Raw genomic sequence first — 12,754 nt, 5'->3', positions numbered from 1 at the left:
GACTAATGTTTATTTTTATATATATATATATATATATATATATACACATATAAATCTTGTTGCTTTTGATTGTTGGTTTGGCTTATGTATGATTATTATTATACTTAAATTACCAGTATTTCAAAATTACTTAAGCTTCTTTTCTGATTATAGATGAAATTGCTATCTTAATTGGAAGACCAGATAATGAATCCAAGAAATATATTCCTGTGGCCCTATCTTTTATTGAGCAATTGAGGTTGAGATTAAAAAGTGATGGGAATTCTTACTGACAGTTTCAAGAAAGTTAATAATTTCAAGCCTTCTCCCAGAACTATCTTGCAGAATCTTAACATTAATATAATAAAGACTGTTACACAATTAATTCCCCTTTTTACAATATATATTTCTTTTAACCTATGGGGATACTTTAAATTCTGGAATGTTTTATGTAGGGTTGGGAATATGTTTCTATCATATCAATGAACGCAGTTAGTAGCCACCACAGCCAGTGTAGAAACACTGAGAAACACTGAGGAAAGTACTGTCTTTCCCTGTGGTCCATAACAAGTCTAGATGAGGAATTTGTCCTATATTTATACTGTCTCTTCTTTATCTGAATAAAACTAAGCCTTGTATATTATTAACATAGGATTTAGCAGGAGGATAGAAGTGTTTGGAATCCTACTTTATGTAATAATCTCAAAAAAGTTTTGGTTTCAAATACTGCAGCATGGCATCCAACCTGAAAATCGTGCTATTTTGTTCCTATGGAGATTGCAAATCATTTCATCCATTTCATGAGGTTTTCTCTATCAGAACTTCTGGTAATTTCTGTCGTACTCTCGCTGCATTGCTAGTTGATATCATTGGACTCTTGTCATAAAACAAAATGAAACAAAACAACAGAAACACGAAAATGAGCTACTATCTTGGATGTAATAATCTCCTTGCTTTCCTGTCAAATGCTTCACTGAAATGTTTGTTTTAATCTGTATGTGTATTCTAGAATATGGTTACTTTTTCCAGTATCCAGAATTGTGAGTCACAATTTATGACTAATTTCTTGATTTGAAAAGGCTCAGGAACATCACTCTTCATAGATATGTTGCTTTTGTTAGACCTGTTTTCAGAGTTTAAAAGTTGTGATGGAAGTAGTCTTGAGATGAGGAATTTGGCTATGGATGATAAATGGGAATGAAAGTAATTGGAAGGAAGCATGACAGAGAGCTTATTTCCATGTCTTGCAAAGCTAGGTATGACACTTTACTCCATCTGTTCCCTTCTTTGAAATGGAACAGGTTAGGCTGTTGTACACTGGGAAAGATTCCTATTAGGAGGAGAAAGAAACAAGGTATTTGCAAGGTCAACATGACTTATGCTGGACCTGTGTGTCTCCAATTTAACTGGCCAAAAGATTGAGCAGTTCTGTGCATGACCAGCAGCCATTAGCGTAAAAAGCTGAAGTCTCCTGCCTGAGTCAGAAGAGGTGGCAAGCGGATATGTGTGTACAAATCCACATTTTCATCTGTTTTCCCTTATCACTGTGACTGTGTTATCTGTGTCCTTGTAGTCCAGTGACAGACTATGTTTGTATGAAAGCCACAAAGAGGAACCTTAAGGAACTAGTCTTTTTTTTTGTTTGTTTATTCAGTCTCACGCTTAATCATAGGGAGGAAAAAAAAGTTGTCATTAAATTAATCTTTATAGAACTGGAGATAAATTTATATAGTGTGCGACTTTGAAGAAAAAATTGTATAAAGCATTTCCTTAGCAAATGGAAAAAAAAGGACCTTTAAAAACAACTATGTATGGATTTTTACACTTTTTGTTATAGAAATGTGGCTCGTATTTGTATTGAATGAATGGAATAATTTGCTACGCTTTTTATTATTATCCATGATGTTTAATATTCTTGTATTAAACAAAAGTGAAGAAGCAAGAACTAAACAGTAGGAGTTATCACTTTGAATTTTACCATGCAAAATTAATAAATAAACAGTGTCTACTAATGTGAGGTTGGGGTTTAAATTAAAGTTGGCTTGGAGTTTACTTATATCTCCTGATATTTGAATTCAGTAAGGGAAATCCTGATTTTATAATTATTTATGATTAATATTGTTATTAAAAATGAAGTGCCCACCATTTAAAGACAGTGATACTAATAATACTAACCTTGATTGCTGGAGAGCTGCCAGCTTGTCATCATACAGCAGAAATATATAGTATTTGAACTGAGAAAACATGCCATTGTTCCTCCCTGTCCTTATTCCCACAAACTGGAACAGTATGATGTTAGCATGAGTTGTACTGAGCCGGATCCAATCTGGAATTAAGAATGCTCCAGGGCATTTTTAATAATCTGTCATTCATTTGAACTCTAACCTTCTTTAATTCACAGAATCTGGTAATGCAGATGTATACTTCAGCTGCATACGTTTCTTTTTCTTTCTTTATCTTAGTGTGAAACTCATGTTCGTGTGTGAAGACTTGGAAGTAGAAAGTGTTCATTTAAAATAGACTCAAAATTTAGAAAGAATTGTAATAGTTTGGTTTCCTGGTTTTCTGCCATTCTGAAATATAAAGTTAAATTCTGGTACTAATTTTATTAAAATTCTTGAAGTACTGTCATCAATTAGACTTTCTGAAAGCCATAATGGCAGCCCCGCAGAGCTCAGCAAGCTGCAGGGCTGAGGTGCACACAGGCAGTGCCGGCTGCCATGGGCAGACCTGGGCCAGCACTGACACAGCTCATACAGAGACAGTGCAGCACTGGGAGACACTGAAGGGCTGCTTGGTTTTCCAGATACTCCACTGATACACAGCAGTGAAATAAAGACACTTTTCTGTGTAAATAAATCTTAAAGATGCCTTTGTGTTAATTTGTTTTCTAGATGCCGTGCACCTGTATGCTCTTGAAAGAAACATTTTGCTGTAGGTCCGAAAGCTGAAATTTTGCTCTAGTAGTACTGGACTTGTCTCCATTCCATGCAGTAGGACTAGGAGATTGTAAATCAATGTTTTTATTTTAATCTCAAAGGTGATATAGTTACATTCTTTTAATCATTCTAATGCTGATATCAAATAAGAGAATATTGCTTATATTAAGAATTTGGAGACAAAAACTGAAAATTTTAATATGAAAACTACTTGGGTCAAATTTAAAAAAGTGAAGGAAGAACTAGCTGGCAAATATTGTGCTGGAAGTATAAATGAAAATATGAATTTCAAATCTGCATACATTAATGATTTGTGGTTTGAAGAAATTTTCATATTCAGATTTTCAATTTTATTCTCTGAAACTGACCTCTTTTTTTTTCTAACAATACATAAGTATATGATTGATATGCCTTAATAAATCTAAAGCTTTGTTGTTTTTTTTTTTCTGAAGCCTTTAATTTTCTTAAATGGTTTAAAATATGGATGTCTATTTTAGTACACTCTTGCTCCTTCTCAGACTCTGTGGCTTGGTTTGTACTTCTCGCACCTACTTACAGAAGTGTTTCTTTACTCTTTGAATCGGAGGTTGAACATCACTAATTTCAGTGCTATGGACAATTCTGATACTGCCTTAATGAAATACATCTTAAACACTGGCGGGTATCAGACGGGTCCTAGAATTGCATTGATACTTATTATAGTGTTTATAAAGATGCAGATGCAGCTGGTGTAGAAGAGATAAGTAATTTATGTATGATATTCAAACAGTGTGAGTCCTACTCACTGTAATTTGGTAGAGGCTGGGTTATTAATGTTGCTTTATTGAACTTGGCATGTGGTAGGCAAGCAAAGCAATGAGTGTTTAGCTTGAACAAAAAAAATGGTTCATAAACACTAATTGCACTCTACTAGAATTTAGATAACAGCAAACAACAATTAAACATGAACTTGGGGGAAAAACATCTTGCTTTCTCTATAAGCAAACTGATAATATGACCACAGCTGAATTTTTTCTGCTTTCAGACAGGTGTCATGTATAATCTTTGTTATTTAAATAATGCGATAGAATGTAGCGTGCACTTTTTTACCTTTAAATTTTATTTTCTGAAAGCAGGAAGTTTTAGTGAATTCCTGCAAGTAATTTACCCTAAATCCAATTCACATTTACCAGTGCAAACCCTAACATTTACCTTACATTTTTTTTATTCCATACTTCAGAGATTCTTGGTTGTCTTGCGAAGAGTAGCCTGGTGGGTATGATAACAATGTGGGTATGAATAACAATGCATGCTATTGTCTTCCTTATGGCGAGAATCAGAATAATTTGGGTTACAAGAGACCAGTGGAGGCAACACATTCTAAAACTCTGCTCAAAGCAGGGGCAACTTTAGAGCTGGATCCAATTCCCTTAGTTTGTTCAGTCCAAATTTGAAAACACCCAGTGTGTGGAGAATCTACAGCTTCTCTGAGCAACTTGTTCCTGTGCTGAAGGGTGTGCACTTTTTGCTGAAAGGTATATGGATGGTCATGAAGAGTTTTATGTTAAAATACATAACTATTATCCAAATCTAAAATTTCTTGTGATGGATTGTCATCTCCCTGAACTAAATAATATAAATGGTGCAGAAAATATTTGTAAATTGTGTCTGTATGTGAAAGTGGCCCAGGTTAAATATATTGCTGGCAGTATGTGTTACATTTGTATAAATCTTACTTGTTAAAAGATGGATTCATAGAAACACTACTTTTTTTTTTTTTTTTTTAATTATGTTCTGTTTGTTTTTCAAACAGGAATGGATATGAACAGCTGCTTAGTAAAAGTAGTTCCTTTTGTGTGTGGATGTATTTTTATATTTACATAGTTCTAAGATTTATTTATTATGAGGAATATGGAGCTTAAAAATTTCTCTTTATTTTAGGTAGAAGAACTGATGAATGCATTGGAAAAGACTAGACAAGAATTAGATTCTACCAAAGCCCGTCTTGCCTCAACACAGCAGTCTTTGGCTGAGAAGGAAGCACATCTAGCTAACCTAAGAATAGAGCGGAGAAAGCAACTTGAAGAAATTCTAGAAATGAAGTAAGTACATTGCTTTCTCAAATTTCTAGGAAAACTAATTTTTTTTTTTCTAAAAGAGTGTTTTTCTCACTGTCTAAATCTATGATCTCCTAATAGCAGGACCGAAGTACCTTTGAAAATACAAAAAAGAGAGGGTGTTCATTTTGCTTATTACGTTACATTCATTACGTTACTTAACAGTTGACATGAGAAGAATTTTTGAATGCTGCCTTTTGATACATGCAATTAAAATATCATTGCAGTGTAACTTCCATGAAAAACGGAGTATTTAAGGCCCCATCTTTCATTGAGAAATGTATATTGGAGTTTTCTTAGTATCATGCAAGGAAAAGGGTTTGTCAACTTTGTGGATGGTGCAAAAATGATTGAATTGAATTAGTTAAAAAAAAAAAAACAAAACACAAAACAAACATCTATCAGTGTACACATTATCACAATCTATAAGCATACTGAACTGACAAAGGAAGACAGACGTGTAATTAAATCTGTCTTCCTATGTGTGATAAGGGAAAATGTCTGTAATAAGGCTTTAGCGTGATCCTTAAAGTTAGCATTTGCAGAAAAGAAGTGAAGTTGTTGTGGATCAGAAAACCTGGTAAGCATATAGTTAACAGTCAACAAATAAAATTCACTGTTCTAATTCCCAAACTGTTTTGTTAGGGGAAAAAAAAAGAAAACAAAAAACATTTGAGATATGTGTAGCTTTATCTAGGTAGTTGTGGTTATCCTGACATTTCAAAGAAAGGTAAATCATCAGAAAAAAAATATCTTAATAATGCTTTAAAAAAGACAAGGTGGCAGATGGCCACATATGCTTCCTGCAATTTTATGAAAGCAGATTTTAAGAATGGCTGCCATCTAATATAGGTACGGAAACAGTCATGTTACAATGATTGCTTCCAGAAAATCAAAAGAACTTCTGCTTTTTATTTTAATAAGGTGCATATCAATTGGTAATATGTGTGATTTATAGTATTATGTGATATATCATATACGTTTTTGGGTTACTGAGTGTTTTAATGTACATATTGGTTCACCTGTGATAACCTAGACATTCACAACAAGCATATTTCATAGAGCTTTGATTGTTTCTTTGAGAACAAAACAAAATGTATAAAATCATATTGCACGATATTAAGAACAGAGAGCACAGATAGTGAGAATGAGTGATGCTATCACATCATAATGAGTGAAATTTTCACATGATAATTTCTAGTTACTGTTTCTTTGTACCACCTCTTAGACAACATTGGAACTGAATCTAGGAAGAAGCAAAAACTGAAAGTTTATTCATTTTTTGAGCTCTATGTTTGAGAATAGCTACATAACTTCAATTAAACACAACACTGTCTAATTAAGTAAGTGTAAACCTTAATTTTACTTAGGTCTACCAGATTATTTAACTTATTAAAATACACAAAACAACATAACTTAGATTGTACATGTATTAGTAAAGTCTTTTTAAAATAATTCAGATATTTCATTGCAGTACATTTTTTAATTTTTGAAATTGCTTACTGAATAAGTGCAAAAAGCCACGAACTTTATGAAACTGCTATAATACAGTATACTACATAAGGTCTTAAATTATTCGTTTGAACAGGATACTCTCAAGAACAGATTGCAGGTGCTAGCTAAGAACTAGAAACCCCTGACAGAATAATTATAATTTTGTTTTGTAGTAACTTAGTACAGTAGAGTTTCTTCATCTAGCTTCTCTCTGATACTTTAAGATAATTAATTAATTGGAAGAATTAACTGTAAATTCTATTTATCACTTAATTATTTGATATGGAGTGATTATGGTTCTTGTCTGCCAGCTTCCAGTTAAATAGGCATGAACTGTGTTTAAAAGCATTCATGATGATTTCCTATGCTTATATTATGTTCAAGTTCCAAACATAACTCTGCATTCTGTGTCCATCTGGCTGACATTGCCAAGATCCATCTTAATTTACAGACTACAATCCGTTGTTAGTTTTACGTAATTTCTCCAGTTGTCATTACATGCCCCCATATAAATTCAGTTATTTAAGGAAGTTTAGAGTAAAACTGGATAGGAGCTTAATCTTGTTCATTATCTGCCTAGTCTTTTTGAACTTGGAACTAGATAAGTACTATTTAAGGAAAGGTAGTTGGATGGAAGAAGATGAATATGAGGTTACTCTTATCTTGATGCCAGTATGTAAAAATCTGAGATTGGGAGAAGGATTTTCATGTACTGTTGCTTTCAAAATATGGGACTTCTTCTTTTTTTTTTTTTTTTCCAAATGTATATAAAAATATTACTACATTAGTTCTGGAGGAAATATTTTTGTTATGGTTGTATTTTTGGGACAGTGTATAACTCATACTGACATTAATGGAAGTTACGGATTCATGTTAACAGCAAAACAAACCATGTGTTCAAATCCATCATAATGCCTAATTGTCTTAATGCTTTATGCTCTTTCTGAGCATAGTAAAATCAATGATCTTATTTCATAATAACTGAGAGTGTTTTAAAAAGACTTCTGCATTACATAGTGTGACAAAAGTCATTTTGAAACATTTTTAAAGAATGCTTCACATTCATAGAAAGGTTTTAATTGGCTTGAAATTAGAAATTGATAGTTAAAGATATCTCTGTTTTTGTTTTCTGAAAGTTTGCTGTAAGGAGTGGAAGCCACTGAGAACTTCCGGAAGGTTTCTTAGAAATGCTCATTCATTTGTTTTTTTTACATTAATTTGATGACCTTTCAGTGACTTAGTTACATTTAACATACATGGCACTTAGCAGTCCACGACTAGGGAATTAATTTACAAAAAACTGAACTTCATGTTTTGACTTGAAGACTGACTAGTGAATTCTCAACCTTTGAGATCCATCTGTTAATTACTGTGAATTTCCTTTAGTAGTCAACTCAGTACACCAAAGTTTCTAATAAAATTCTTGCCAACAGTTTGTAAAGTGGGCTAATTTCATTGCCTTTAATGGAATTCATGCCATCACCCGTGGGTATTACTAAACCAGTTTCTTTGGAAGCGACTTTGCCCCATAATTCACGTTGAATTTTCAGAAGAAAAAATACATGTTTTCTCTAATGTGGAATAAATCAGATTACTTCAGTAAGGAAGCATTAAAGACCTAATAAAATAACCAGCTACTAGTCCTTTAATTCAATAACAAAAATAGATCATTGCTGTGCTGTGGAAAAAAAAAAATAAAAAAAAATTAGATTTTTCAGTGAATTTTCTTAGTGACAGCATAAAATTAAACATCCCTTCCTTTGTTTAAGAATGTTCCCCGTTTTTTCACTGAAAATAATAAATGAGTATTGCTTATCTCTGTTTTTCAGTATGTTTGCTTTATTCATTTAACAGCACCTGTGTATGGTCAAGCATGAAATATTTGTGGGAAGAAAGGGATAAAATGTTTTTTCCACCAAGCATTCAGTCCTACCAGCTGCCACCCTTTGCGGGAGTAGTAGAAGTATGCTGTATGCATATTTCAATTTTACCTCCTGGATTGGTCATTCAGCTGATTTGCCACCAAAGAGCAGGGTAGCTGCATTTACCACTAAATGCCAGTCTTGAATGGGAGACCATGGTTGGGATCTGTTTGTTTCAACAAGTTGTGCAGGAGCAGTTTCACAGAGCAACCAAGTGATTTGTTGCTGGATACTGCAGGGAAGTGAACCAATGTGAGTTTATTGGTTACTTTGCCTAACTTGTCCTTTTTCCCCCTTTTTAGTGGATTTAATCCAGGCATGGATGCATAAAAATAACCTCAGGTGGACTTTTCTGGATATTACAGAGATGAAAAAGGACCTAGAATGAATTCTAGAAGCCAAGGACTGCAGCCTAAGGAGAAGGCTTTATGATATGTAAAACTAAATGGTCACAATTTGTAGGAAATTCAAAATATTTTATGGAATATTAGTGGCAGAGTATAAGGAAACTTAAAATTCATCTGGTTTTCCCCAGACATATCCCCAGATTTCCATCAATAAATTTTACTCAAGTAGAAGTTGGGGATTTCATGTCTGTATAGTAGTTTAGCAGGAGCTGCATGGCTGGTGCATATTTGGAGAACAGACATTTTTCCAACACCTGGGTAAATCAGATCATGTCCCTGCCTTACATTCTTCTATTACTTTTTCCATCCATCTCTATGCAGACTAGTGCTTGGGGAGGGAAAGGAACTCAACATATTTTTGCCTAGTTACATCCTACCTACTCCACCCCTAGAGGTTCTGTTACCCACAGCACAGAGGTTTCTTTCTCATCGCTGTGGCTACAGCTGTGGTCAAAATCTCTTCTGAAATCTCTCTGTGAGCAGCAAATCCAATGCATCTGGAATATTTCAGAGTAATTTTGTATGCAGCTCACCTGTTCAGTGCATGCATAGGCCAGAAGCATGAAACTCATTGGCTGGGAAATCCTTGGTGAAAGTTAAGGGTTTTGCTTGCATGTAGTCATTAAGTTGTTTTCCTTTTTTGGGGGATCTTCCAAACACAACGAGAATGAGGAAAACAATGCTGTAAAAAAGGAGAAACTGGCAAATACACTTTGAAATTTCTTGGAGCTCACTCTTTAAAACCACTTAAAATGATATTTTCCCTACGGGCACAGTCTGCTTCCTGTGCTAATAGTCATGCAGTGGTTTTATTTTGTGTTGTTTTCTTGCTTTTGTTTGGAAAAAAGAAAAAAAAAAAAAAAGCAAGAAAATAGATAATTCTTGTCTAGGCTAGGTGTTATTAAAAAAAAAAAAAAAAAAAAAAGTAGGCAAAATGTAGTTTATGCTTATTTTATAAATGCTGTTATGTTAAAAGATTGTCCGAAAAAGAGGCAGCACCTACCTTGAACATAGTGCTCAGCTAAATAAATAGTAGTGGATACAGGAAAATAAAGGATAGTCTTTGAATTGAATTCTAAGCAAATACAGCAGTCAGAATTCTTAGACGACTAATAAGGTATTATTTTGGAAGTAGTATCATTACATTTCTTTTTTTACTTTGCCAGCTCTGCTATAACCTATGTTTGAAGAAGGATAGCTATGATAATTTCTCCCATGTGAATTCTTTAAAATAGCATATTTTTACTTGACAGCTTAGACAATAGGCTAGTGGAGAAAAAATATATTTCAGAAAATAGTTTACTATTTTTCTTAATTTTTTTGAAAAAAAAACCACAAGACAATCAACTTGCTAACAATTCACTGAACATACTTATAATGCATTACTAAAGTTGAAACAAGGTTAACTAAAAAATTGTACCATTTTGAATGTAGAACACTAGACTGCTTTTTAGTAACTGGTGGACTGCTTCCATTTAATTGTAGGATTCATGCTGAGAGTGTAGAGAGTCATAGCCCAAGTTAAATACAAACAAAACAGCAGGATGTTGATACAACTGTGACTTCCATAGGAAGTAGTTAGAATGGTAATATGGTCTCCTAACCTGGGTGAAAAGTCTCTTGTGACTGCTTTTGCCCCACAGACCTGTAACACAGCATGCCGTCACTAACATTTTTGACACCAACTTGCAAACACCACAAAGATTAGAGAAACCCAAATGAAGGCTTTGTTCTCTGGAACAGAAGCTTTCTTGATTAAAATGAGATGTTTTTCCTTTGTAAACAATGAAGGGGCACAAAGCAATAAAATATTTCTGTCTGTGAGAATAGAATGCGTGAGCTGTTTACTTGGCAAAGCTTCTCCTACTTAAAGACATATGAGTGTCTCCAAACTTCCGTTCACTTGGCAGTGGTGTGTTCAGACTGAATTATAATATGTTTTTTATTTTGTAAGACAAGAGACTTGAAATTTTACTAGCCTGGAAATAAAATGTTGTTTCTTCATTTTTTTCCTTATGATCATATTCTACTTTTAAAATAGATTTGAACCTGCTATTGAAGTTCAGTTTGTTTTCCTTGTCATATAAGAATTTTGGTTTTCAGTTAGTAATGTTCTCTCAAGAAACCATAGAAATTAAAGCTTCTGTCTCTATAGCTGAAAAAGCGATCCTCTGGGTTCCTATGATCTGTATGGTTTTGAGGCATTTGTTAAGCAGAAAAGACTTTGATGGTAGTTGTGACCCAGTTACCTAGTAGTGCACTTTTATTTCTGTTTGTTGCCATTAATTTTCTACCCACGCTGGTACCTTACCTCGGGACAAGAAAAGCAGTGTGAAGGCTGGGATAGGTGCTTCAGCAAACATTTTCAGTTGGAAGGTCCACAATGCTTCCTGGGGTTTTCTTGCTTTAGTGCTTTCCCCAGAACTTGAATGGTAGAAAGATCAAGGGAATCCTGCAGCTGCTTTATGAGTAAAAACTTCAGGAGCCTTCACTCTCAGGAGGGGAATGCAGGGATGGGGTGTGTTTGAAGTTTACAGAATCACAAAGGAGGCATAGGCTGAATGTGGAACTGTTGTTTGCCAGATCCTCCAGAATAGGGAATATCAGGCTGTTGTTGCAGTTAATCAGTGATTGATTCAGAGGAGAGAGAAGGGTGTGCTTTACAGGGTCACTGGTTGGAGACCTTTGGGAACTTGCTTCCCCAAAAGGCAGATGGCATCAGCTGGTTCAGAAAAGGGTTAGACAAATTCATGGACAAGAAGAGGTCCATAAATGGGTACTTCCTTATACCCTTTGGCTGTTTTTGAACTATGTTCTTAAAATTTATTTTCTCTCTGAAGCCTAAGTTCTTTCCTTGCACATTGCTGCCTTACACTGGAACACAATGGTTGTAGTTAATATCAGATGATTTTAGGATCATTTTTTGAGAACTTGTTCTATTAATTCAACTAATTCACTTTGGAAATAATGAAGATCACATTTTGCATAACCTTTAGCTTCTGTTGATCTACGGAGAATAAGTGGATTTACAAGACAATACAGTGGATGAAACAATTGCGTTAAAGAGCAGGTGGTTACACTCTCTAGGGAGCAGACCTCTCAGAAAGCAGACTGGATTCACAGTGATGCAGGCTTACAGGTGCTGCTGCGTACAGGACTTTCAGGTGCATAGTCCTGTTTTTCTTTTCTAATGCAAATAGTCATTTGAAGATACAATTGCAATATAAAGAATGATGATTGCTTCTCTGTTTCCTTTTTTCCTTTTTTAATCAGCATCTTTAAACTGCAATACATCTGTCTTTGAATTTATAAATGTGCTAGCGTTTAAAATGCAACAGTTTAATCCACGATGTATCTTGATTCGTAGCATTCTAAATTCATGTGATGTAGACTAGTGTTCAGAGAGGAACAGTGATAAGAATGGCATATAAAAGATAAAAGGAAATAGGAATTTGTTTTCAGTGCAACAGGACAATGGTAAGAGGAAGAGGGCTGTACAAACCAGCACAATGAAAGTTCAGGTCTGGACTTAGAAAACCCTGGTCAGTAAGAATACTTAGCATTTTTATCCGAAGTTAAACTGAAGTTAACTTACTGGTGAATTTATCTGTGTTAACTTTTTAGATGAGGAAAATGTTACTATGCAGTCTATCTAAAGAATTACACCTTTTCAGGTTTCTATTCCACAACTTCTTTTTGTGGGTGTGTATGTTGTGGTTTTTTTATTTTAGTGTGAGAAAATGTAAACAACAAAATCATTTTATCAGAAGGTCAGTACTGTAGAAAAGAACTATATTCTGTAATTATTGAACTTGATAAAGTATATATGGTTTGTTATAACACCGTATTTAAAGTGCTTTTAGTATGTAAAAAGTTGCTAATGATAAAAGTGATGAAATAGGATGGTATTTGTTTTG

The 12,754-nt window shown here is 34.1% G+C and overlaps 1 protein-coding gene across 2 annotated transcripts in view; it reads left to right on the top strand.

Annotated features, from left to right (window-relative positions):
• Positions 1 to 12,754, top strand: part of ERC2 (ELKS/RAB6-interacting/CAST family member 2) — a 429,234-nt gene that overhangs the window by 222,997 nt on the left and 193,483 nt on the right. For both annotated transcript variants that reach the window (XM_031609751.2, XM_090148181.1), the window contains one exon: positions 4,839 to 4,999. In XM_031609751.2, the coding sequence (XP_031465611.2) occupies positions 4,839 to 4,999 (161 nt within the window). The remainder of the gene's footprint in view (positions 1 to 4,838; positions 5,000 to 12,754) is intronic.

This window comes from Phasianus colchicus, chromosome 11 (assembly GCF_987193195.1).
Source record: "Phasianus colchicus chromosome 11, bPhaCol1.hap1.1, whole genome shotgun sequence".
In the NCBI taxonomy this organism is placed as follows: Eukaryota; Metazoa; Chordata; class Aves; order Galliformes; family Phasianidae; genus Phasianus; species Phasianus colchicus.
Note: the sequence above shows the minus strand (reverse complement) of the source record. Positions and strands in the feature narration are given on the sequence as shown.